At 41.4% G+C, this 27,724-nt stretch overlaps 1 protein-coding gene and 1 non-coding gene across 4 annotated transcripts in view; both read right to left on the reverse strand.

The window, feature by feature from the left end:
* Positions 1-27,724, reverse strand: part of LOC124804854 (discoidin domain-containing receptor 2-like) — a 923,862-nt gene that overhangs the window by 187,888 nt on the left and 708,250 nt on the right. For 2 of the 3 annotated variants that reach the window (XM_047240630.1, XM_047265604.1), the window contains exons 6-7: positions 12,091-12,258; positions 5,228-5,367 (exon numbers count right to left, since the gene is read on the reverse strand). In XM_047240630.1, the coding sequence (XP_047096586.1) occupies positions 5,228-5,367; positions 12,091-12,258 (308 nt within the window). The remainder of the gene's footprint in view (positions 1-5,227; positions 5,368-12,090; positions 12,259-27,724) is intronic. The other variant, XM_047240882.1, reaches the window with a different exon arrangement.
* On the reverse strand, positions 7,961-8,035 carry Trnas-cga. The gene has a single exon. It is a non-coding gene; the product is annotated as a tRNA-Ser (tRNA).

The raw sequence follows: 27,724 nt of genomic DNA on the forward strand, positions 1-27,724 counted from the left end.
CATGGACGTTGCTGGCGAACGGCTCGTGCTGGAAGCCATGTGCTCTTGGTTGTCCGTTGAATACAAAGGGGCGCTCAGGCTCGATGTGGACGCCACTGTTCCATACTAGTAAGTGGCAACTGATGTGTGTGAAATCTTATGGGACTTAACTGCTAAGGTCATCATTCCCTAAGCTTACACACTACTTAACCTAAATTATCCTAAGGACAAACACACACACCCATACCCGAGGGAGGACTCGAACCTCCGCAGGGACCAGCCGCACAGTCCATGACTGCAGCGCCTGAGACCGCTCGGCTAATCCCGCGCGACGGCAACTGATGACCCTGTAGTTTGGTCCCTTTGCCCTTCAAACCAACCAACCAACTAGTAAGTATGTACTCGCTCGCAGAATGTTCCGACGAGTCTCTCCGTGACAATATTTCACCAAAGCGGCTCATGAGCCGCTACCGCTACCGATGTTGCTGAAAGTGTACGCTTATAACAGTAGCCTGCCGTGAAACAAGCTAACGTTACCCTCCGAGAGGATTTCGAATTTTGACCACGCGCGTATCTAATGGACAAAGGTATCAGACTATAATTTTGAATATGGTGAAATTAACAGAAAAAATAAACGGACTTTAAGCTTGAGAGTTAATGAAAGGGGTAAAAATCATATGTGAATGAAAAAATGAGCGGTCACCAGCCCAATTAGGCACATTAATTTGGAAATATATGTTTAAGAAAATTGAATATTGGTTGTTGAAGTTACTTTCATTAGTATTTCTCTTTGAATAGCCCACAGTAAATCAACTGACACAGGGCACTCTGAGCTGAGTGTAGCAGCAATTACCAATAATGCCCACACAAGTAATCATAGAAAGCAAATTTGCACCAAGCTCGTACTAACTCAAGCCACACTCAAGATCATTACTTAAACCAATACTGAAATGTTACCGTATATAGTGCAGAACTAAATCTGGACATGAGGGGCGTCTGTCTTAACTGACATGAAAAAAAGAACACAAATAAAGGTAATAAATGCCATAAATACACTGTTTAAATTCCTCTAAATATATCAGTTTTCCTTAGCAGCAGTGTTAGTTAAATTTTCTTTCCAATATGTGGAGAATATGACGGGGGCCCATAAACTAGTATAGTGTCACTAGTCAAGCTCTAAGATTATTTCAGCGGAAAAGGCTAATTCAAACAAAGCTATCCTTCACTTCACTTGGAGTAGTTCATACTTTATTTTGCAAAAACTTCAACACTGAGCTTAATTATCTTCGAAAAAGGAATAATTCATGATAGAAATCAAGACCACACTATTTTTAAAACGAGCTCAACTTCTTCGTCTTTTTTTATCACCTCATAAGCAGGTATTTTAGACAATAACATTCACACAATCCGGCACTGTATTCTCGCAAAACTATACTTTGCAATAAACTGAGAGTTCTTTAGCCAAATCCTATCTCACTTCACTTCTGTGGTTTTAACTTCAACTTTTACTACCCTTTTATATTTGACAAACAAAATCACTTTGAAACACTTGAATGCAAGAATTGTTCATTTAAAACAGGATACTCGGTTTTAGTACCACTTAGGAGATGACACTGCATAAGTTCGTGATCATGATAGAAGATATGGTTCCGGACACAAATTTATAGCATTTGGATTATTATTAAAACCACACATACAAATTAACTGGTCCATACCCATACATAGCTGCATGTATGAAGGTAGTAAAGCAGTGGCGAAGTTTTGGTGGCGAGCGACATCGTGGCTAACTGTACTCATGGGTCTTTCAGTTCGAATGCTCCATAAAATCTCTTCTTGGCGTCGGGTTTTCAACAATTAGAGCCATTCCTTTCTGCCGAGAATACCAATAAAAGCCAGATCCACATCCAAGGCAAAAATTCCTTGCAAAGCAGCTTCCAATTGCCTCTCTTAACACCGTCGAAGTGTACCGTGCTACGCCTAGCCACATTCTACGTACCGTTCACACCAAGGAGCCACCCAGTTCGACCGCCAAAACCACCTTTTACATCGCGCCATACAACTTCCGTTGTGGAGGGACTTCCCTACGTCTTTTATATATTACGAATACAAGTGCCCTAAGCATGAACCAGCTTTCAATAAACATTATCTTTCTTATAAACATACACATATTATAATTATTAATTATTCATTATTTTTACAAATCATTTTGCTTTTTCCATATATATATATATATATATATATATATATATATATATATATATATATAATTTTTTATAACAAATCAATGACTTTAAATAACATAGAATACACATTCCATAATTTCATACACAGTTACATAATGTAAACCTACTTCTAATCGATATAAGTGTTACACACTCACCTGTTGTCGTTGTCTGCAAATGGCATAGTATCCTCTACAGTTCCATCCAGTGATGATTCTGTATCGCCTTGCAAATATTTTACTAACGTGTCTGTAATTTCGCTCATTATTTCACAGATGTCTTTCTTTATCTGTTTTTCCGTTTTTGATAGCAGCCCTACAACTGTTGTTGTAAAAAGGAAAACCTCATCTTCTAAATGATGTAGTCCACCTGAAGGAACATATGATTGGAAAATTCAGAGAAAACTGAGTGAGATACCCAAAAGGGGTAGCCACAAATAAATAAATGGTACTTACGATTTATAGCCGCACAGCTTTGTAACATGGTCTTTCGTTTTAAACTGTTTACACTGCTTTTCCCGTTAAAATCCTGGCACGGCTATAAAAGTATAACGTGACAGTTAATGGATTTTTAATGTTTTTGAACTTTTAAATGTTCATTTGCGTCACGGATTTTCATATCTGTTCATACATGTGGTTTGACTGTTATGCAATATTCGTGAAAGAATCTGCTACATGCAAGATTTAATTTTGATTAGAGAACTTCCTGAGTCATTATACTGAAACAGCGTTCTGCTACAGATGCATGTAACCTACTCTGTGTTACACGTCAGATGACGGTGAGCTTAGCTTAAGGGCGTCGATCATTTCTTGATGTTGATTTGCAGGTAAGTGATTAAATAATATAATAGACCTAACACTCGCTTATCTTTCGGCGCCGTCACTTATGTTCAATACCCTCAATGTCTGAAGCCTCTCTGTTCTGTTGTCATACTAATGGCGTTGATCTGGCGTCCCTTCTCCAGTGGTTTAATGTCTTGGCATCGCATGCTATGCTTTTCGCAGACTTGCACCACACGGTTTCATATGTTTTGCGATGACTACAATTTTCTTAAGGTGCTTTTTCTTACGAAATTTCCACATAAAAATGGGGTTGATTGTTCGTCAATTAACCAAAATCGAACGTTTCAGAAGATATGGTTACCTTACAAATCCCCAATTCAGAGCTTCCGTTACTGTGATGCAGTATCGTAATTTGAGTAACCTTCAGAAAGTATATATTACGAACAATTAGTACATCCTGAGGATGAAATTGTACTGTATCAAATACCACCAAATTTAAATACTTTGGCAATTCTACCTTTGCTGTTTCAAACTTGTTATTCGACAGTTACTCACAGATAAAAATTAGGTAGTGGTGATGTCGTTTTTGATCGCAGCCATACGATTTTCTTCGTCTCTGCCAGTGCAGTGTATGCTTTAATTTAATACTGCATCAAGGAACGACTGCATTAAGGAAGTTTGTGGTGACCACGTAAGTTAATGCTTTGTCTGAGCAACACAAGTGCTAAGAGAATCGTTTCATGCACCTACAGAAGAAAACTTTGCACTTAATCGATGACGCTATATTGAAACAGAAAATATTCTAGTGCATTAAAACGCGGTGACGAAAGAAGAAAGGAGATTAAGTTTTAACGTTCCATCGAGGTTGGTGGTAACCATCGATGGTGTCAAAGGTTGGGCTGGGGGAAAGAAATCGGCCATGTCCTTTTCGAAGGAACCATTTCGGCGCTTGCCTTAAGTCTTTTAGGGAAATCGCAGAAAAACTAACGTAAATAATGTGTTTGATGGGCGACCTGCCTTATAAAGAAGCAGGTAATGACGCAATGATACCCGTAATTCTACGAAGAAGGTTTTGCACGTTCCTCGCCACATGTGACCGGATGTCGTTCAGTTGAAATGCGTCATGCGGAGTTGCAGGAAGCAGAGGCGGTGCCTTGAACTCTCAAAACCTTACTCATGTGGCGGTAGCTTTTTCCGTAGCCTTTAATAACTACGTGTAGAGATCGCGTTTTGTATAAAACATCGCCTCACACCTGGCGTTTGTCAAGTATGCCGTTCAATAACGCAGGCTGCCAGATTGGGGTCGCTACAATGGTGGCCATCTCTGTAGGATGGACAGAAATAAAACACTACATTTTGCAACTCAGCGCGCCGACATCGTATTCGCGAATCCTTGCAGTCGATTCGAGGCGCTGTCGGTTTCTGGACGGCGGTAGCCTACTACGCAATCGCCAACAAGTCCATTCCGCAGCGGATGACGTCGAACAGTCGACTCATCCTGATGCACACTCGCTTGACACTGTCTGACTTGGTAATGTAACCCAAGATATTCCTAGGTAACGTACCAGGTTCTGCATCAAATACTCTGGAAACATTAGGAAGAACAACGGACTTCGTTGATGGAATTGCTCCATATTTAAGTTAAGTTTTAATTAAAAAATGAAAAATGAGACAAGCTTTTCTTCGATAATACAATACTCATCAACATTAAAATTCTTCCTATAGCGGTCGGCAAAGAGCTGTTTGCCACCGTCGGAATGAGTGTCTACACATAAGCAAAAGCAAATTACCCAGTTTTTTTTATGCAAGACAGCCAGGCACTTCACAACGTGCATTTCTGAAGTCTATAAACATTTTTTAAAAAGAAAGAAACTGTTACGTTGTTAAAATCTTTGATCCAGTAAATGGCGGTGCATGATTTCTAATTTTTGAATTTGGACGACCTAAGTTTCTATTCGTACAGTATACGACATGCCTTACTGTCCCCCAATGACGATCGTATGGAAGATGTAAGTCTTTTGTTCTAAGGAAACAGAATTAATGCAAGTGGTGCTAGACTAGTTTTGGATTTGGTCTGGCTTCACAAACTGAATTGAGAAGTTTTTTAATGCATCGAGTGGTTTGAGATGTTGATGTAGGTACTAAAAGTTGAGGAAAGTAGAACTTTTACCTTTGAGGTATTATTAGGAATGAAGAGTTTGTACCCTGAATAGGAGGCGAGAATATTCTCTCTGAGACACTCACCTGCACGTCCTTGTTGAACTGGTTGTTGGCGTGTAGGTGCACCGCCGAGAAGTTGCGCACGTGGTCGAACTCAAACAGCATCTCCACGGGACTGCCCTCCATGCCAGGCGTGTCGTTGCGCCAGCCCACCCAGCCGTGGTCTGCAGAGCCGTAAACAAACAAAGCTTGTCTGAACTCTTGCACAGGCCGAGAAATTACGAATTAGACAAAATTACTGCTTTCTAGAAATTTTTGTGATGTGTGGAAAAGAAAAGACGAATACTGACAGAACTGCAGCATTGTAAGTGGGCAGCAGGTCTTGCCTGGAAGGTTCATTCGAATGGAGCATCGTCCACGAAAGCCATTCTTCCGGTACGGCGCAAAGTTTTAATATGTGAAGAACGTGTAGTGTGAAATCTTTCAACAGCACCGCTGAATAAACACCATTCCCTTTCGTGGTCAGACCACATACACGAGATCGCTCATGTTTGTTGTCGATCCGGTGAAAACGAGTTCGAATCCATGTGGCGGAAGAAAATTTCACCGACGGAGTTTGGTCGCTGCGTAGAACGAAAGGGAGGCGACAACAGAGCGTGGCCTATAACTACTAGCGAACCCGGCAATGCTTCACAATTGCTGAATATGCATGGGAGTTGTAAATATGTTCTGAACTCCTTTCCCTTACCCCTCTTTCTGTCCATCTCTCCCTCCCACTGTCATTGCCCATCTCCTCCTCTCCCCTCCCCACTCATTGTCCCTCCCTGACTCCTCCTTTCTCCCCCTCTTTCCGTCGATCTCTTCCACCCCCTGTCTTTGCCCATTTCCTCCTCTCCCCCCCCTCTCGTTGTCCATCTCCGACTCCTCTCTTCTCTCACTGTCTGCCTTGTCCCCCCCCCCTCCCGCCAATCTCTCTCTATATCCTCACTCCCCTCTCTGTCCATCCCTTTCTTCCTTCTCTCTGTCCATCTCCTCTTATCCTCTTTCTCCGACCTTGAGCCTTGTTTATTGTTACTACAAACGAAACCTTTATTGGGAAATGAAGTCACTTATAATGAATGGATAAACTGGCTGGGATCATTAACATAAGGGGTACAGGGGAGACCTGCATGAGGATAGTAGTTCTAATGAAAGTATTTCCCTTACTTTTAACCTGTGGAAGGATAGGACTGCAAAGTTTGGGACGATTCAGATTTCATAGTAGGTTCTAACCATAAGCTGTAAGTATAATTTTCTTCTTTACTCTTAATTCTGATTTCGAGGAAGAAAGCAAAACAGCTCACTCTTGTTTATGCAGTTTTTGTTTGAAATTATCTACAAAGAAAAGATATATAAGTATTGATTGCCTACACTACACTTGTCCGTCCTCTTTTAGGATACTGCTGCGCGGTGTGGGATCCTTATCAGATAGGACTGACGGAGTACATAGAAAAAGTTCAAAGAAAGGCAGCACGTTTTGTATTATCGCGAAATATGGGAGAGAGTGTCACAGAAATGATACAGGATTTGGGCTGGAAATCATTAAAAGAAAGGCGTTTTTCGTTGCGACGGAACCTTCTCACGAAATTCCAATCACCAACTTTCTCCTCCGAATGCGAAAATATTTTGTTGACACCGACCTACGTAGGGAGGAACGATCACCACGATAAAATAAGGGAAATCAGAGCTCGTACCGAAAGATATAGGTGTTCATTCTTTCCGCGCACTATACGAGATGGGAATAATAGAGAACTGTGAAGGTGATTCAATGAACCCTCTGCCAGGCACTTAAATGTGATTTGCAAAGTATCCATGTAGATGTAGATGTAGAAGAAAGAATTTGTCTAATGGTTTAAACGTCCTGATATCTGAATCTAAACTGACTGTGAAGAAGAAAATAAAAATGCACATCTTCACAGTACAGCATTTTCGCGCTTGTAGTCGAATTTAACAGAAAATTTATGTCAGTTTGAATGTTAGTAGAGTATCGTGTAAAAATCTGAAGTGATTTTTGCTAGTGACGTTTCTCCTTTATGTATTAAATATATTTTTACATATTACATATATTTAAAAAATATGCAACCATTGTCTGTGTTTTTATTAGAGCAATGTGTAACAAACTGGTCAAGAACTTTTCGAGATTTTTATCAACAGGTTTTCTCCCTTATGTGTTACACACATATTTATGTGCCATATATAACAAAAATTTGTAGCCTATGTTAGGTCTAACGTTTAGTGGAGTATCGTGTAAAAATTTGAGGTAAATCGATAAAGAATTTTTCGAAATTTTTGGTGATATCGTTAAACTACAACATGTCTTTATATAGTAGCGTAGATTACCACCAGATTGGGTGCTAAATAACGCCGCAGGGTGTCACTGAATTACATTGTGGAAACAGCAAAGATTTCCCAGAATGAGATTTTCACTCTACAGCGGAGTGTGCGCTCATATGAAACTTCCTGGCAGATTAAAACTGTGTGCCGGGCCGAGACTCGAACTTGGGACCTTTGCCTTTCGTGGGCAAGTGCTCTAGCAACTGAGCCACCCCAGCAGGACTCACGCCCCGTCCTCACAGCTTTACTTCTGCCAGTACCTCGTCTCCTACCTTCCAAACTTACAGAAGTTCTCCTGCGAACCTTGCAGAACTAGCACTCCTGAAAGAAAGGATATTGAGGAGACATGGCTTAGCCACAGCCTGGGGGATGTTTCCAGAATGAGATTTTCACTCTGCAGCGGAGTGTGCGCTGATTTGAAACTTCCTGGCAGATTAAAACTGTGTGCCGGGCCGAGACTCGAACTCGGGACCTTTGCCTTTCGCGGGCAAGTGCTCTACCAACTGAGCTACCCAAGCACGACTCACGCCCCGTCCTCACAAGTTCTCCTGCGAACACAGGAGAACTTCTGTAAGTTTGGAAGGTAGGAGTCAAGGTACTGGCAGAAGAAAAGCTGTGAGGACGGGGCGTGAGTCGTGCTTGGGTAGCTCAGTTGGTAGAGCACTTGCCCGCGAAAGGCAAAGGTCCCAAGTTCGAGTCTCGGCCCGGCACACAGTTTTAATCTGCCAGGAAGTTTCAGCAAAGATTTTCTCCCTCTCTTCTTCTGTCATCGTGATTACTACCCTAGCCATATTTCAACATGGAATGAAGTACTGTACTTCCGTTCTTAACAGTTATTAATGCAAGGGCATCAACCGACCTTGTTAACTAGAAGCCGACAGTGATTACTTCCCACAAACATCAAACTTTTAAGATACTACCCCAGATACGATTGATACATTGGACTGCGAATACCGAATAAATTCAGTACACAACTGGTAGTTTGTTCGAAAATTGTAGCAAATTTTGTAACTTTCCTTCGAGTTTTATGATTGTAAAGAGTGTTTGAAATTACTTATGTATCCTATTTTACAAGGCTGACGTCGTCTTGAACCCTTCGGAACCTGCATAATCCTATTGGGGTAGGATGGATGGTGATATAGAATTTGTTTGCAACCTCGAGGAGAGCTTCCCAAACAAATACAGATCGTAGTTAACTATTCAAGTGGACTTTTCTCTCACTGTTTTATAGGCATACAAGGGTTAATGACAATTATGGTTATCGCACGATACTTATTCCTAGATTCCCAGCTTTTGTTACCCTTTACCGTCAGTGATATGTATTTCATGGAGCACTGTGTTACGGAAGTGGTGTGTTATTCACTCGATGTTCAAATGGTTATTTATTTATTTATTTAAGCTGATCTGATGAGGACCATGTCCATAGTGGCAATGTGAGTAAATAATAATATGAACCAATAAATTTAAACTGGCAGTACTTGTTCGAAATATTGTTGGTGTTGCCACTGACAGTGATAACAGTAATAATAATGACATTAATAACCACAATAACAGTGGCAAATATTAAAAGAATTTATAGGTGTACTAAACAGATGTTTTCTAATACATCTTCTTCTGGGGAAAGGAAATCTAAAGAGACTGCGCCAGCTAAGAATACTGGGAAATGAGGTACGTTTGGCCGGAAAGAAGGATGTACAGGAGTAAGGGGTGTACACAGGGACACTGGTAATCATTATTACTGCTTTAGTACATACTTCATTAACTGTATCTGAAGCTGGAGATGCTATTTAGTTCTCTACTATAGCGCGGGAGATTATCATACCGTCTGATTCCTGCTACTACCAAAAACTTCTAGAAAGTGGCTGATCGAGGGAGTGGGAGAGAAAGTATATTGCTCTGATGGGGATGGGTGTTTCTGTCATTTTGTTCAGACAAGAGCGTTAAGGTCGAGAAGAGAGGTGAGAATAGTATCTCTACATGACTTATGTTACCGTAAGTGCAAAAGACGATACAATTTTCGTATTCTTAAAGCAAGAGCACGTATGAATCGTTACTGATTCAATTTTGCGTCTATTGGATCCATTTTCTAATCGATCTGCAATCATTTTTTCTTCTTATTGAGTTATAACGGAGTCATAATTTTGATAATCTTTCAAAGGGCATCCTCTGTGCTTAATTCGACCTTTGGTTTCTGCAATTTACATCCTTTGCTGTAATGTTCCGCTTCCCCCTCTACGTCCAAGTTTCTCATTCTATTTCTCCTATAGATACCCAATACTTACATTTAAAATGTCATTTGCATAAGATGGATTCTGTTTTTGACCTTCACTTTAAACTCATTGCTCCTTACAACTGTTGTGTTGTAGAGTTTCATTACTGACCTTTCGTAGTTCTCTTGACCCATATTCCAAATCAAGTTTTGAAATATTTAAGTCTATGGTGGACATTCCCGTTTTACATGTGTGATAGCAAGCAAACTGGAAAACTGAAATGATTACTATGTGCAGAGTATTAGTTCCGAGAGCTGGCTTGAGTAGTACCAATCAGGATCCTATGAAGGACGTTACTTTTGTTTGAGGTATAGGAGTTTTTGAAATTCTACGTTAATATGCTCTTATATGATTGATAAGGTCCCAATGTGGCGGTCTTTTCGAATGCCTAGGTTGCTAGCGTGCACTACAATGCTGTCTCAGGGACTACTGACTTTACCACGAAGGTAGGTGTTTCCTCGCATCCATCAGGAACAAACTTTTGAAACGGCACGGCAGGAAGCAGCACCTTTTCGGGGATTCCTATTAGAGGGAACAGGAACTGCTGAATGAAATTACTGTATTTCTGTTCCTGATGTTCATAAATTAAAGGATTAAGTGTCAACACAAATTTCGTGGAGCGGATTGTAATAGGTGAAATCGAAAAGTGAGCTGACAGCCCTCGGGGCTTCATGCTGCGTGGGCCCTATGGGGCGGAGGTGGTGATGTAGGAGTGTTTACCAGTGTGGAATCGGTAGTTAGCGATCCATAAAGTGTTTCTTTCTTTCAGTAAGCCTATAAAAATCCACAAGTACGCTCCCATGTGCATGATGAGAGTTCTGAGACTATATAGGCGACTGTTGACAGCCAGACTACTTGTGATTTGTCGGAATGAGTTTCGTACCAATTAGTGGTGTGGTTAGCTGCAACAGATGAACTTGACTAGGTCTAATTGAAGCAATAAATTACAATTGAGGCGCTGAGAACCATAAGGGCCTAAAGCACAGTGATCGATTTTGAGATTATAGCATGTATGCATGCTCCTGGTATCTGATACTCTTATAGTGAACCCGTTTTATCTATATCTGTAGCCCCACACCGTTTATCAGAACATTCACGAAAACCTGTCTCACCGATTTTTCCGATATTCTTTTCCACATGGTCCTAAATCACAAAATATAATATCGTTGCTCTGCATTGCTTAGTTGTTTGCTAGGAATGCCAACATAATTTAGTGTTTACATCATGTACGTAGTAGTAGTGTTTCGTAATTTGAGGTATACTGGCAATTTTATATGAGCCCCATGCCACAGAATATGTTCAATGAAAATTATAATAATAAGGATCTTAATGTGTTGGAATGGGTCACAATTTTGCATATTGTGCATTTAGTATCTCTTTTTTATTTCTGATTCTAGCTTCACATTTATTACAAACTTAAGTACTGTCAAAAGACACTATTGTAGCTAGCCTGGATACGGAAATTTTGTGAATTAACATTAGAAAAAACATCATCCTAAATATTAATAATATTTCATATCATCAAGTAGATTTATTATTTTTCATAGGAAATGTAGGGTGTTGAGAGTTGATTAGAAAATAGGTAAGACTCTGAGGTCTGTGGATTGCCTAAACGTTTGACCTCCATAAACATATGTTTTTCTCAAAACATAGCGTCTATGCTTTGTGTTCTTATGGTTCTCAGTGCCTCAGCTGCTTACGTGGAAATTAGAAGTGTAGTGTTTTTGTACGACTTTTGATCTGTTATCTATTTTTGTCATGGTGAGGATAACCGATGAAGATGCTAGGGATTACCTGGAAGCTGTATATGAAATGTTAGCGGAGTAAATTTTCCAGTACAGTGGTCGGATCTTGGAATCCTTCTAACAGTAGATTGCTACAGACCTTTTATTAGTGGGGTGAAAGCGAGGCTGGCTACCCTGACTTAGGCTCATTTCATACGTGTAAAAGTGCAGAAAACTAATCTGGGTCCACTAATAAGCGTTTCAGATTTGCTCTGGAAATTGCCGTAATTTGTTTCACGAGTTGCACACCGCTAAAAGTGTGTGGATTTTGGCGCAGCAGCGGCGAGTGGAATTCATGCGACAGTACCGTCGCTTCAAATAAGGGACGCATGGAACGTTTCAGTCTTAACACCATCACCCTATCAAGCGATCAGTACTTCCTTATATGAGAAAAGTAAGACACTAACTTATAAGAGGAAGTGGAAAATTTTCCTCAAAAATTGTCAAGCAAAGTATTTATTTGCACCGTCAGATTTTGCAACGGGCGGGTGGAGGCGGCAGGTTGTGGAGACGGTCTTACCAGCGTCGCCTTGCGTGGGGTTCAGGCTGGACAGCAGCTCGTGCGCCTTCCTGCCGTCGGAGAGCGTCCCCAGGCCGGCGGACAGGTGCCCCGCCGCCTCCCTGCCGTCGTACAGGCGGTCCGTGAAGCCGCGCGCGCCCTGCGCCACGCTGTAGCTCAGCAGGCCCTCTGCAAAGAGAGCGCCGGCGTCCGTCATACTGTGGAATAACGCTGACAGCGGATCATGTCAGAGAAAGGGCGACATGAATTGATTTACCTCCTGCGCTATAGATTCAAATACACTGCATCACTAGACCAAGCGCCGTTCCTGTAACCTATCTGAAGTGAACGCATTCTGTTAGGAAACATCATAATCTGTTTGGTGGAATGTCACCGTTGTCGTCGCTAACGTTACCGCGAAGTATTGGAAAAGACTAAGCGCAGCTTCTTCTATGTTTGATTTTCAATTTTGCGTCACAAATTCACAAGCCGCAATCCAGATTGTAGTTTCGAAGCAGTAGACCAAGCGCCACTTACCAGTTTCTGATTTAGTGATGGTAAACGAAACATGTGGTTCACAACGCTCGCTGTTTGCACAGCCCAAGCAAAACGCCTGTGAGCTGAGTGGTATTTACGGACTTAATACTATGTCATGTGCTATAACGCCGTGAATGTTATGAGTACCAGGTGCGATGATGAATGTTTTCAAAATAATGACACAACTTACTATTGAAAGTGGAACAATGATGTGAAATCGATTTAGATCAAAACAAAATGTCAAAAACCTTACGTATTTCGTTCTTCTTTAACTGAAGACATTACGATATTCCCCAAATATAAATCTTTAGTGTTATTTGCATTGTTGCAATTGTTTTGTATTTCCTAACAGTCAATAAAAGACACGATATAATTACATTTTCCTCAAGACATTTCGTTCACATTGAAGCAAAGCAAGCTAGGTATTTCATTCCGGCTAGGTCTTGGGTGCAAGGTAATCCGTCTTCAGAACGCCGGTGAAGAAACGGCAGAAGTATTCTGAATATTTTAAAAAAAGCAAAATATAGTTGAGAAGATTGACGCGTTTTGTGCAGATAACTGTATTACCAACTTTGGTGGGCACAAGAGGGCAGAAACAAACAATGTTTATTCCAAACTGATCAGTGTTCTGAAGATGAACATTCAAGGCATCGGCCGCGCAGCCCATGTGGTACATAGTGGAGTTCAAACGAGTGCAGACATTCTTCCCACTAACACAGAAGCAATAGATAATAAAATTATTCAATATGTTCACATTTACACTGCTTGTGTGGAGGAACTGAAATCATTCTGTGATTCCGTTGAGGATAATACAAGCAACTAGGCGGTTGTCATTGTTACCAAGAGTTACAATAGCTAACGCTATATTTTTGGAAATTTGTGGTAAGTTTCTTTTGTGACTTATTTAGAAATGTGGACTTCCCCATTTCAATCTCAGAAATCATTTCATTGGATAACACTGAAAAAGTCTGTTTCTTGGAATGAACTTTTAAACTATCTGAAAATTCTTGAGGCAGTAGATACATGTGCAACATTTCAAACAGATGAAGATGTATTGTTTGATGAGATAGAATGCATAAATAACATTGTATCCAAGAAACTTGAGGAATGGGATAAAGCTAATCTGGAAACAGTTGAGACTCAATACGATTTATTCTGTACTCTTAAAAGTACAGGTACTTCATGAAAAAATACAGAGCTTCGTTCTTGCTGTGGCAGGCACAAATGCTGTTGTGGAAAGAGTATTTTCAATTGTGAATTCCCTTTGGATTGATAAGAAAAAAACCGTTTTGCCACTGAAACTATTGAAGCAGCCATACTAGTTAAGAATCATTATCGAGACCTTACCTGCAAGGAGTTCTACAACCTGCTGTTAACCAGTTTAAAGCTTTTGAAAGTTATTAGGTCTTCTGATTCGTTCAAAGTTAGTAGCAAGGTTCTTGATACAGTAGCTAAAAGGTTCACGGATTTTTTTATGTCACACTAGTGTTCATTTGTTAGAAATCATTCTATCAATTTCTCAATATTTTGAATTATTCAGTTCTTGGAAAAACAATGAATTATCATATGATGCAGTGCCATTACAACCATGTTTTCAAGTGTCTTGTTAAAGTATATGCTTTTTTATGTGTATAGCTATTTTAGTAATGCAATACAGTCCAATATGCAGAATATTTTCTTTTTGTCTAGTGCCCCTTTGTGCCCCATTTTTTAATCCAAATTTTTCGCAAATCTCCTGTTTTTTCAGGTGGAAAATCTGGTCACCCTAGCTTAAGGGCAAATAAGAGGCTTGCGCAGCAAACCTTTAAGTTTTGAATTGCTGCAATGACAAAGAATCACAAATCAAATTGCTGCTAAGTAGTATATCGCCTTGTGGCTTTGCTCATAGGCAGAAATGGAAATAAAATGACGAACTTAGCAACTGCAAAATTGGCATAATGTCCAAATAAAGCTGTGTTTCATTGGTAAGCCAAAAACAAAACAAAAAATCCAAATCACAAGCAGGTGCAGTACATTAAGGGGACTACAAATTTTACAAACACTGAACTTCAGTGGTATTCAGGTATGTAAGGATATGTTCAAATTAAATGAATTAATGGAGGGTGGCCACACGAACAAGACTAGAGTCGATAAAGATGCTTTAATGTTTACCTGAAATTCCCTGAAAATACAATGAATCCATTAGTAATTAAAGTGAAATTTACGTTGCAATGGTCAAGTAAGCACTAGGCGGAACTTGTAATAATGGTCGCCTCTATGTGTCATTTCTTTACTTAAAAAAATATATTTCCTTATGATCAGATGCAATTTGAATAACTGAAAATTCAAGTGAGATAAGCCGTCATAGTAATTACAGAAACAATTACATATTAAGAACATTAATACTAAAACTAACATTATAGTCAGAGCCAAATTTTGAAGTTTACTGACAAGGAACTTTAATGGTATTTCAAAAGAAATGCGTGTACTGAATTAACGTCTGGGGACCATGTAAACAAGCTTTACAACTGGTGAATGTGATTTAAGATTTATCTGGAATTTGGTGAAAACTTAAGAAGTCCTTAAGTAACTATACAATAGGTTCCTGCGTCACAGTGCATATAATAAGGCATTAGCCTGAACTTACACACTACTGGAGACCCTTAGGCCGTATTTCTTCGATTTACTAAAAGGTTTAAACACACGTTAGAAAACAAACCTGAACTTCATGCGCTGTGTACGGCGACAAAATGTTCACTTAAATCGACTCGTATTTTGTTCCAGAACATGTGAATCTCTTCTCAAATAAGTATCAGATGAGAAGAGCCGTGTAGTCCATTGAAGAGAGAGAGCGATTGTGTTTTGCGGTGTGGAGTGCAAACGGCCCTTCTTCCGCAGCGATACGTTTACCTTCCTCTGTTTGTAGTTTATTCGTATTTATAAAGGAAGCTATGCTGCTAGAAGTTCTCGAAGAAGCTGCCTAATAGGTGCTTCCTTTTGTTTATGTGCTGCGTTATATCGGCATGTCCTCCATGTTCAATAGAAAAACTAAACGACATAATGTACATTCTACCTCAGTACTCGTGGTTTCCTTCGAGAAAGGGAACTTCTATTTCATGGTTTTCGAGAAAGACAACATTATTTTCTTCATACTAACGGACACGATTTAGATTCACGCACAGCAAACAACAGACGAGGGTGCGCCCTAAGGCGAGCTTGCCGAACCCATTCTTGGAACTGCCGGCTACTTCCCATTGTTGTCTGTAACAGTCCGAAGACATCGCGTCCGTTGCATCCACTGCAAATGTCATCTAACGGTGAGTAGCGAATTCACAACTACAAAGCATTGAGTGTAACGTTCTTCAACGAAAACTTGTAACATCCGCTCGTCATTTCCGCGTGGAAAATGATTGATGCGAATCGCGAAGCTCACGCGTAAGTCACTGTCACTGAGGGTGATGACGGAAAGTTTTCTATTCACAACTCTCCTCCTCATGTGACCAAAATAATGTTTCTTTATTCCAACTTCGCGTTCAAAACAAAGTAAGACTCATGAAAATGTAAAAAAAACCATGTCTATGACGCAAAATTGACGTAAAAATAAATAAAAACGCACAAAAAGGGCACGGTTACTGCTGATTACGAAAAAACGGGACATTTGGCGTCCCCTGAATATCTTGCGGGATAAAGAACGAAAAAAGGACAGTCCTGTTAACGGGACGCCTTGTCACCCTACCTTGTCGGTAACTGGGTAATACGTTTCGGATCTCCTCACTTTGATTTGGAATATCTCAAATGCGCTGAACTGATCGATCCTGGACAATGAGATCTTTTTAACCAACGATATCGAGGTTCTAGGCAATTACTACAATTCATATTTATCTCGGTCACATGGCCGCAGTAGCGGCTAAACAAACATCGTCCAAGATGATAATTTGCGGTCATGCAACAAGACTCACCCATATTTTTACTTAGAAGCTTCTCAATAACAAATTAAAGAGACGTTAAGAAACAATAAAACAATAGTCTTTACTTAATCGAAATAAATCATTATTAGCACTTACATGTGTTTACACTGATACGTACATCCTGACAAACCAAGGACGCAAGAAGAAAAGCTAACGAAGGATTTGTCAGAAGAAGAAAGACAAATAAATTTGTAAGGAATAACTGCTGTGAAGCACATCTTTACCACACATCAGGAGTGTGAAAAAGTCAGAATTATAAAATAGGTTGTGCAAACTGTTGACATTTCGCCAAACCTATTCAGCCGCAGCCGAGACAAAGTTTTTTAATTAGTGAAGTGAGGTAAGTAATCAACATCAGTCTTAAATTTGAAAAAGACACTCTTTCTTTCGCTACTATTGCGGCTTACAACAAAGAAATGAACTACATTTCACTTCACTAATAAACGCCAGTCACAAAAACGCAGAGAGAACATTTTGCCTAAATGATAAAAAGATGATTAAACACTACCACTTTCCTCACAAGACAAAATCTGTTTACTGAATTACTCCGCAGCCATATAAGAATGAACTGCAGATTGTTCCAGAAGTGCTTCAGCAAAAGACCGCAAACTGAAATTGATAGTTCCGACTTCCGACCCTTGTTAGGAATATGTCATTCTTTGATCCAGTAGCAGTCGATGGTATGGCTGCTAATTTATTACATCAAACAGACATTAAATGATGAAATCCCATCTATTACCGAATGTACGATAGCACTGTAGATATTGTTTATTGCCAATTTACGCAGAGAGAACTTATGCTTCAATTGAAGAACGCCGCTGTCTCGTCTGCATTTCACTGGCGTATTCTACATTTTTCAGAATGAATCTATGGCTGTCGTAAACCAATTCCTGCTAGCATATGAGAAGACGTGAAGTTATATTCAAGACACTTACTCATCTAACCAGCGTGCTGGTGACAGGCATCTGTAGGTCTGATTGCCCTTCTTTTGTTTTCTGTTCATAAAGTAGTTCGTTTTAAATAAGTAAGTTTGATTATTAGTTTTTGTTTTCTGATTATATTTCATTAGTTCTTAGTATAATAAGTACAGTTATTTCTTTTTAAGCCGCTAATTGGTTATAAAAACTACGCAACTTGTATAACCGAAGTTTTTCACAAATATTGTGTAGATTACAGCCCGTTTTAGATAACAAGGCTACGCATTTAATAAAAACAGCAGTGAATAAATAAATAAATAAATAAAAGACCAAGACCTGAACCCGGGCCTTTGCCTTTCCAATGCAATTCCCTAACCAACTCAACTATCTACGCCCGACTTATTACTCCAACTGTAAGGAACACAGTTCTACTATTAGGAAATTCCATTCTGCAATTGTTTTATTATATGAGATATTTGCATATTGACGTTCGTTCTTACGCCATTTAATGTCTGATTTGTGCTCTATATCTATAATTTGAAAATCAACGCAACATATATTTAAAGGGCTATTGTAATTACATCCGCCAATGGAGCAGGAGGATGAGACTGTCTCATTAGTACAGTAGCGTACGACAACTTGTTAGTGACACACTAACGCAACGCTGGATAAGACGCGCGGGACCCACTGTCGTGTCATCTTGGCCTCCAGTATCTCTAAACCTGGTTCTATGCAACGTTTCCTTGAGTGATACATGAAGAATTGTATTTACGTTTCCCCATTTAACTTGAGACATAAATGAGTTTACAGACAGAATAACAGGAGCGGTCATTTCTGTCGATGAATAAATGTTATACAAATTGCATGATGAATTGAGCTGTTATCTAGAAGATGTCTACTTGGCTAGTGATTAGCACGTAGAGCTTCTATATTAATTCAGGAAAAATGGATTTTTGGGTAATTTGCATTTAGCTCCTTTTTCGTAGCATACTTCATCAATAAATGGCTCTGAGCACTATGGGACTTAACTACTGTGGTCATCAGTCCCCTAGAACTTAGAATTAACTAACCTAAGGACATCACACACATCCATCCCCGAGGCAGGATTCGAACCTGCGACCGTAGCAGTCGCGCGGTTCCGGACTGCGCGCCTAGAACCGCTAGACCACAGCGGCCGGCATCAATAAATATGAATGGTTAGAATCAGGTCGTTTGTTGTTAATAGCCGTTTGTCTGTATGTTAGGACTCATATTGCACATTCTTATGAACAATAGGTTATGTAAAACATTTTCTTTCACTTCTTAATGCGTGCAGAATGTATCACTGAAACTTTCTCGAAAGTTAACAAGTTAAATGAACTAACGAGCATCTCAAAAAATTCACAAACGTTTGCAGTAATTGTGCTAAAGCGTCTGCTGAAAGTCATTTACGGCTTATCATAATACAAGTTTTTTTAAAATAAAACTAAAAGAGTAAAACGTTTGTGAAATAAACACCACACGTTTCACCTGTACCTCAGTCGATGATATAAATATGACGCACTGTATCACCTCAGCTTCACAGGACGGTGTAGACCTGTCACAACACGCGAGGTAAACGCAAGGGTGCCTAGTGCCTGGCGCAGCGTGTGTGCAGTCATGCATTTTTCGTATGTGCTCAAGTTAAACTCTCCGGAATGCCCAGTTCAGATACTAAAAAAAAACTGCTGTTGACCCGTGTGCAGACACCTGTTGTAAACTCGCAGTGGCGGTAACGAGGTACTGTCTGCTGGAATACAAATACGTGGAAGGACGTAGAGACTATGGGTAGCATGACAAAGTTAACAATAAATAGAAACGATATTCCAGGAAACTTTATTAACTGAATTACGATTCATATGCGAAAGTACCGCGGTTGCAATTTTGGTATAGATCTTTTTAGTTATATTTGAGGCAACTTTTCCGTATCAATATGTATGTATGTTTTACTCCAACCATCTGTTTTTGTTGCTTATATGAACTATATGTTACTGATTACGGTGTTAAATCATCCACATAACCATCGAATCAATCGACTTTGGAACTGTGAGCAATGAAACAGCACACATACAAAAGATGCACTGTGCAATCCCACGATATGTTTATATTGATGTCGATCTACGGAACATAGAGATACGTGCGCCTGTATGACACACACACACACACACACACACACACACACACACACACTCTCCAAAGCACGTCTGGCGAACATCAAGACAACTTGAGATCTCTAGCGATTCATTGCACAAGCTTTAGATAACTAACAAACATTGAGGTTACGAAAGTCGTGGGGTACCTCGCTATATCGTGTCGGACCTCCTTTCGCCCAGCGTAGTTCAGCAACTAGACGTCACAAGGACTCTACAAGTCGTTGGAAGTCGCTGCAGAAATACTGAGTTATCCTGCCTCTACAGCCGTACATACTTGGGAAAGTGTTAGCGCAGGATTTTGTGTGCGAACTGACCTCTCGATAATGTCCCATAAATGTTCGGGCGATCTTGGTGGCCAAATCATTCACTAGAATTTCCCAGAATTTTCTTCAAACCAAACGCAAACATTTGTGTCAACCATAAAAATTCCATCGTTGTTAGGGAACATGAAGTCCATGAATGGCTGCAAATTGTCTCCAAGTAGCCGAACATAGCCATTTCCACTCAATCATGGGTTCAGTTGGATCACCAGATCCTGATCGGTTCAGTGGGACTCGCAGACCCAGTAAATACTGTCCACACCATTATGGAGCCTCCATCCGCTCGCACAGTGCCTTGTTGACAACATGGCTTACTGGGGCCTGCGTCGCACTACAACTCTACCATCAGTTCTTACCAACTGCAATCGGTACTTATCTGAAACAGCCCACTGTTTCCAGTTGTCTAGGTTCCAACTGACATGATCACGAGCCCAGGAGAGACGCATGACGCGATGTCGCCCAGTTAGCAAAAGACACTCGTTTCGGTCGTCCGCTGCCATAGAGCGCTAAGAACAAGTTTCAAAGCTCTGTCCTAACGGATACGTTCATCGTACGTCCCACAGTGTCTTCTGCGGCTATTTCACCCAGTGTTGCTTCTCTGTTAGCACTGACAACTCTATGCAAACGAATCTGCTCTCGATCGTTAAGTGAAGGCCGTCGGTCACTGCGTTGTACGTGGTGAGAGATAACGCATGAAATTTGGTATTTTCCGCACATTCCTGATACTGTGGATCTCGAAATTCCCTAACATCAACTATCACTGCGCGTTCGGAGTCTCTTAATTCCTGCCGTGCGGCCATAATCACGTCGGAATGATTTTCATGTGATTCACCCCAGTACAAATGACAGCATCGCCAACGCACTTCCGTTTTATACCTAGTGTACGCAATTCTACTGCCGTCTGTATATGCGCATATCGCTACTACATGACTTTTGTCACCTCACTGTAGAAGAATATCGACAATGTGGTAACTGCTATTAAAAATTTCTATATTTATATGTAGCTGAGAAACAAACCGCATGGTGGTTTGGAGTTCATAGATGTAGATAAAGAAATTTTAAACCGTGCGAAGTGGCGCAGTGGTTAGCATACTGGACTCGCATTCTGGAGGACGACCGTTCAATCACGCGTCCGGCCATCCTGATTTAGTTTTTCCGTGATTTCCCTAAATCGCTTCAGGACACTTTGAAAGAGCACGGCCGATTTCCTTCCCCATTCTTCCCTAATCCGATGGGATCGATGACCTCGCAGTTTGGTCTCCTCCCCCAAAACAATCAATCAACTAACCAAAGAAATTTTAATTCGTGGAGTAGATGCAGTTAAATAAATACTGGAAACTGGCCTAAGAGGTAAAGCAATAGCATATATGAAATTCTCTAGAAACTTCCTTCGCTGAGATATCTATGCAGTAATAGTGACATATATCTTCACTGAATTCGGTGAGGTGAATTTAAGTTGAAATTGGTAAGATTGAGATACACGCAACCTATTCTCTCCTTTTCGTAGGACGCAAGTAAATAGCACTATCTTTAGAAATAATATGAAGACAACAGACAAGATATTCCCTTCAAGAAAAGATTGCTACGTCTTAATTTCAGCACTGGAGTCACAAAATTACTTTTCATGACGATTCTACAATAACACAACGACCAAAGTTACTAGGCTGCTTTTGGCAAGTAAACTAATGTTTAACTACGAGGAGCCTGCAGTAAGTAATGTAACACATTTTTTCTTTAGATCAATTTTGGTTGAAACAGTACTTGCTGTGGGATATCGTGGAATATTACCTCTTCATTGCCTAAAGTTTCATGAAGTTCCGACAGGTAACGGCGCTATACGTAGTCTTCAAAACGACGTCTGTAGCGGAGCGGCGTTACAAGCAGAGAACTGTGATTGGATTTCTTTTGGCGGAATAATAGGGCATTGCAGATATTTGCTGATTGTTTACTAGACCCGGCACTGAAGAAAAGCACGGTAAGTCATTAGGCGAGGCGCAACAAGGTCGCGCAAATCTGCTCAATCTCCCGTGTGCCGGGCGGCCGCGCACAGCTGTCACTCCTGTGATGTTGGAACGTGCGGACACTCTCATTCGAGGTGATCGAGGGATCACAATGAAACAACTCGCTACTTAACTGGACGTCTCTGTTGATAGTGCTGACACACTCGTCTACCAGCTGGGCTAGTCAGAGGTGTGTGCCATTTAAGAGAAGATCACGAAGAGCAACAAAGTCTGTGCGTAGTAGATTTGGGTTACGAGGTTGATCGTGATAATTTTTGGTCGAACATCGCTACAGACGATGAAACATGGGTCCATCACGTCCAACAGGAAACAAAGCGGCAGACCATGAAGTGGCGCCACGCCATTTTTCCCTGAAGAAAAAGTTCAAAGCCGCACACTCAGCCGGTACATTCATGGCGACGGTCTTCAGAGTCTGAAGGCGTTATCCTGTTTGATGTCCTCCATCATAGTGCAGCAGTCAATTCAGAGGTGTATCGTGCTACCCTCAGGAAACGGAAGAAACGACTTCAGCATGTTCGTCGCCACAAAAAATGCAAAAGAACTTCTCCTTCTCCATTACAATGCAAGGCCTCACACAAGGGTGCTCATCCGAAGGAAGCTCACAAAAGTTCATTCGACTGTTATTCCGTATCCAGTCTACAGCCCGGATCTCGCACCTTTCGACTTCCATCTGTTTGGTCCAATGAAGGTTGCACTCCGTGGAACCAGTACGTGGGTGATTGGGAAGTTATTTATGCAGAAAGACGTTGTCTTCGACGTCGACCAGCATAGACATACGATGCGGGCGTACAGGCCATCCCAGAAAAGTGGCGCAATGCCGTCGCGCTCAACGGAGATTGAAAACAGTGTATATGGTGTACTGAAATCCAGAAGAAAACAAATCTGCTTCCAGAAAAAAAAGTGTTGCATTAGTTATTGAACGCCCCTCGTATATTCCGTGTTTTTGTACTTACTACCACCGCCACACCTTCCTACTTCATTGACAGATTGGTGATGCCATTTTTATTTCCTCTCTGATGCGTTACAGGAGTACACGATTAAAACTGCTTTCTTAGTTATTTTAGACCCTGCTGTTGTCAAAGGTCCTTCTGAATTAGGATTTTGAGCAATTTGTGCTGTGAGAACTACTAAAAATGTGACGTCCATTACGTTCTCTGTCAAATTTGTTGTGGACAGTATTTCATTGTTCATAAACGTTGGACTCCCGCACACAGTTCTAACAAGCGCTACTAATTCAATCCGAACGTCCCGCGCATAGGCAGCCGTTCACACGACAATTTAGACGGCTGCGGGAAGCATACACTGCCGACAAGTGGTGTCACACCGCTTTCAGCGATGAATCCTCAGGTTTTCTACCTCGACTGACCATTGTCAGCAAGTATGACGGCACCGATGGGAGATAATTTACAAGTAGTCTGCCAGTGTTTTGGAAATCAAATACGCATGGGCATTATCTTATCGTCGTGGTGTGTAAAACATCAGATGTAACTTTAAACACCTTTGGAGTGATTCAGTGAACCCTGACCACAAAGCGGTAAGGCACAGTCATTGTGTGCCCTGATTTTTTACGTCTTATGACACAGAACTGCGAGAGCATCCTTCTATAGTACAACGGTCGACCAGACACGACACGAGTCTCTATGAGCTGTCTCCATAACACTGGTACTCCTTTGATCAGAGATATTAAGCAGTCCCTGCCTGACACGTGTGTAGGGCCAACTTGGTTTCAACTTTATTAAAGTGCCAGTATACAGTGTATGTATGATCGGTTACAATATTTGTGGCCAGCTTACTCCAGGAGAGTTTAAAATTGCGCACGACAGCTATCCCAGTCGAGTCAGTACATGTGGTAGGGTCTGACAAGAGTAGTGCGCTCGTAATGTCAATTTTGTCGTCCATTCACCTGATTTTGTAATCATCGAAACAAACACACATACCGTCTGAGCATATGAATCTTCATTTCACTTCTTCCTCTCTTTCTAGGCATTTAACCTTTTATGTCAGTGTGTGCATGTAGGCGGTTCCACTGGACACTTTTTTTTGTCCTGTCCTCATGGACAAGAAACTCAATCCCACTTAAAACGTCCCCTTAGAAAAATTATATACGTGACTGGGTTTAAACTGACACACAATGTTTTTAGCGCAACGCAATCTGACTTTCAATAATCCCTACAAAAGAATGGCCCCGACTAACATTAACCTATACCTTTCACAAATCACTTACCTCACAAAAATCTTCGTTACTCGAACTACTGCAATATAGCGAGCGCCACTACTGCCAGCTAAATAAAAGATTCTAACTACTGAAGGCACTAACTACTGATAGGCATAGTTAGCAAATGAAAGATTTTGATAGAGAACAAATGATGTATTTACCTTAATAGTCATAATATATATAGCAGTTCATGACATCCAGTCTTACAAATTTCAAAACCCCGCCATCTCACTCCCCACATCCACCACTGCTGGCGGCTCACCTCCAACTGCCGAACGCTATGCGCTGTTAACATCCAGCTGCCCAACACTACAATGGCAGACGAACAATGCAAACTAGCCACAGACTGCACGCAGCACAGCCAGTGATTTTCATACAGAGCGCTACGTAACGTTGCCAATAAGAAAACATAAACAGCCTACTTACACACTTGCATCCTGGTGGCAGTCATTTTAATATTGAGACTTGGACTTACGCAATACGTCAGTAACGGGCTCATTTTGGAGATGCCTCTGTTGAGAAAGTAAAGGTGTGGATGTCAGTATTATCTCATTTATTCAAAAAAACGCCTTGTAGGTGTTAGTCGTCAAACTCACTAAGCTACACGTAGGATGTGGCTCAAATGGCTCTGAGCACTTAACTGCTGAGGTCATCAGTCCCCTAGAACTTAGAACTACTTAAACCTAACTAAACTAAGGACATCACACACATCCATACCCGAGGCAGGATTCGAACCTGCGACCGTAGCGGTCGCGCGGTTCCGGATTGAAGCGCCTAGCACCGCTCGGCCACTCCGACCGGCCAAGTAGGATGTAAGCAGCACCTATTTTATACATCTGGGGAAACATGGAAACATACACCATGTGATCAAAAGTATCCGGACACCTGGCTGAAAATGACTTACAAGTTCGTGACGCCCTCCATCGGTAATGCTGGAATTCAATACGGTGTTGGCCCACCCTTAGCCTTGATGACAGCTTCCACTCTTGTAGGCTTGCGTTCAATCAGGTGCTGGAAGGTTTCTTGGGGAATGGCAGCCCATTCTTCACGGAGTGCTGCACTGAGGATGTCGTTCGGTGAAGCTTGGCACAAAGTCGGCGTTCCAAAACATCCAAAAGGTGTTCTACAGGATTCAGGTCAGGACTCTGTGCAGGCCAGTCCATTACAGGGATGTTATTGTCGTATAACCACTCCGCCACAGGCCGTGCATTATGAACAGGTGCTCGATCGTGTTGAAAGATGCAATCGCCATCCCCGAACTGGTCTTCAACAGTGGGAAGCAAGAGGGTGCTTAAAACATCAATGTAGGCCTGTGCTGTGATAGTGCCACGCAAAACAAGGGGTGCAAGCCCCCTCCATGAAAAACACGACCACACATTAGCACCACCGCCTCCGAATTTTACTGTTGGCACTACACACGCTGGCAGATTACGTTCACCGGCATTCTCCACACCCATACCCTGCCATCGGATCGCCACATTGTGTACAGTGATTCGTCACTCCACACAATTTTCCACTGTTCTGTTGTCCAATGTTCACGCTCTTTCACCAAGCGAGGCGCCGTTTGGCATTTACCGACGTGATATGTGCCTATGAGCAACCGCTCGACCATGAAATCCATGTTTTCTCACCTTCCACGAACTGTAATAATACTTGCAGTGGATCCTGATGCAGTGTGGAATTCCTGTGTGATGGTCTGGATAGATGTCTGCGTATTACACAATACAACCCTCTTCAACTGTCGGCGGTCTCTGTCAGTCAACAGACGAGGTCGGCCTGTACTCTTTTGTGCTGTACCTATCCCTTTACGTTTCCACTTCATTACCACATTGGAAACAGTGGAGTTAGGGATGTTTAGAAGTGTGAAAATCTCGCGTACAGACACAAGTGACACCCAAACACCTGACCACGTTCGAAGTCCGTGAGTTCCACGGAGCGCCCCATTCTGCTCTCAACGATGTCTAATTACTACTGAGGTCGCTGATATGGAGTACCTGGCAGTAGGTGGCAGCACGATGCACCTAATTTGAAAAACGTATGTTTTGGGGGGGGTGTCCGGATACTTTTGATCACATAGTGTAAGAATTTTCAGACTTAATATGTTACATGTAGCCTATCTAGGAGAGGCGGCTAGCGCATAGGCACTTTGGAACTGCTGCACCTCAGGGCTCCACTTGAAGCTGTCAATAACATTTACTGTAATGAATCCTTTTTCCTTTAATTCTTTCTTTATACTTCTCCAATTTATAATCCTGAAGCTCTATGTCAGCGCCCATCCTCCAGTTTATGAAAAGACACGAAAATCTCTGTATGGAACTGTGCACTTCAAAGTTTCTGCAGCGTGGTGTTGGGGTATTGCGCGCAGGAGTACACAGGAACCCGCGAGCGAGGTCGCGGGGGAAAGTGGTGCTGTCTTTCCTACGGTGCAGAAAGGGTAAGGAAGGAAGGTTAAAGTTTAACGTACTTTGACATCGAGGCCATTAGAGACAGAAAACAAATTCGGACTGTTTCAAGGATGGGAAAGGAAATCGGCTGTGCCCCTTCAGAGGAACCATCCCAGTATTCGCCTGGAGCGATTTTGTGAAACCACTGAATACCTAAATATGAATGGCCGGACGCGGATTTGAGCTGCTGTCCTCCTGAATGCGAGTCCAGTGTGCTAACCACTGCGCCACCTCACTTGGTCGAAAAGGAAGAGCACATAGAGCCACTGCCTTCAAGGTACAGATAGTATACAGCTGTGAATTGATACTTCAGTCTTAAACACTGTATAGAGTTAGCTTTAACAGCTGCTTCTCGTTTATTATTGTACTAGCTGAGTACCATACTTTGCCTGAGTATATATTTATTCCAGTCTTCTACTAACTCATCATCTCCTTCCTACTCTCTCTGTCCATCTCCACCTCTCTTTCTCTCTCTCTTTCCATCTCCTCCTCCCCCTCTCTCCATCCATTTCCTGCTCCTCCTGTCCATCTCCTCGTCCCCCTCTCCCTGTTCATCTCCTTCTCTTTTTCTTTGTGTCCATCTCTTCCTCTCACCTCTCTCTGTCCATCTCCTCCTTTTCCTTTTCTTTGTTCATTTCCCCCTCTACATCTATCTCTTCATCTCCCCTCCTCCAATCTCTCTGCCTCTCTCTTCCTTTTCTTGTCTCTGCTCATATCCTCTTCTTTTTCTTCTCCGTTCATCTCCTCCTCTCCTGTCTCTCTGTCCATTTTCCCCTTCCCTGTCCCTGTCCATTTCATCCTAGTTCTATCTGTGCCTATCTCCTCCTTTCTCCTCGGTATCCGTCCAGCTCCTTGTCCTACCTTTCTCTCTCCAAGTTATCACACACCAATACGAGGCTGGTGGTTTTTATCATACAAAAATTCTTTCCAGGCTGCAACTGATGTGTGTTCCAAATTTGACTGGTACGGTAGTCATTTATGACGTTTTATCTCCTGAAATAAATATTGTACAGTGATGTAATTTTTCTGAATATTACGTGGTATATATGAATACTTCTTTGTAAAATGTATCACGAATACAGT

Source organism: Schistocerca piceifrons, chromosome 1 (genome assembly GCF_021461385.2).
Source record: "Schistocerca piceifrons isolate TAMUIC-IGC-003096 chromosome 1, iqSchPice1.1, whole genome shotgun sequence".
Classification (NCBI taxonomy): Eukaryota; Metazoa; Arthropoda; class Insecta; order Orthoptera; family Acrididae; genus Schistocerca; species Schistocerca piceifrons.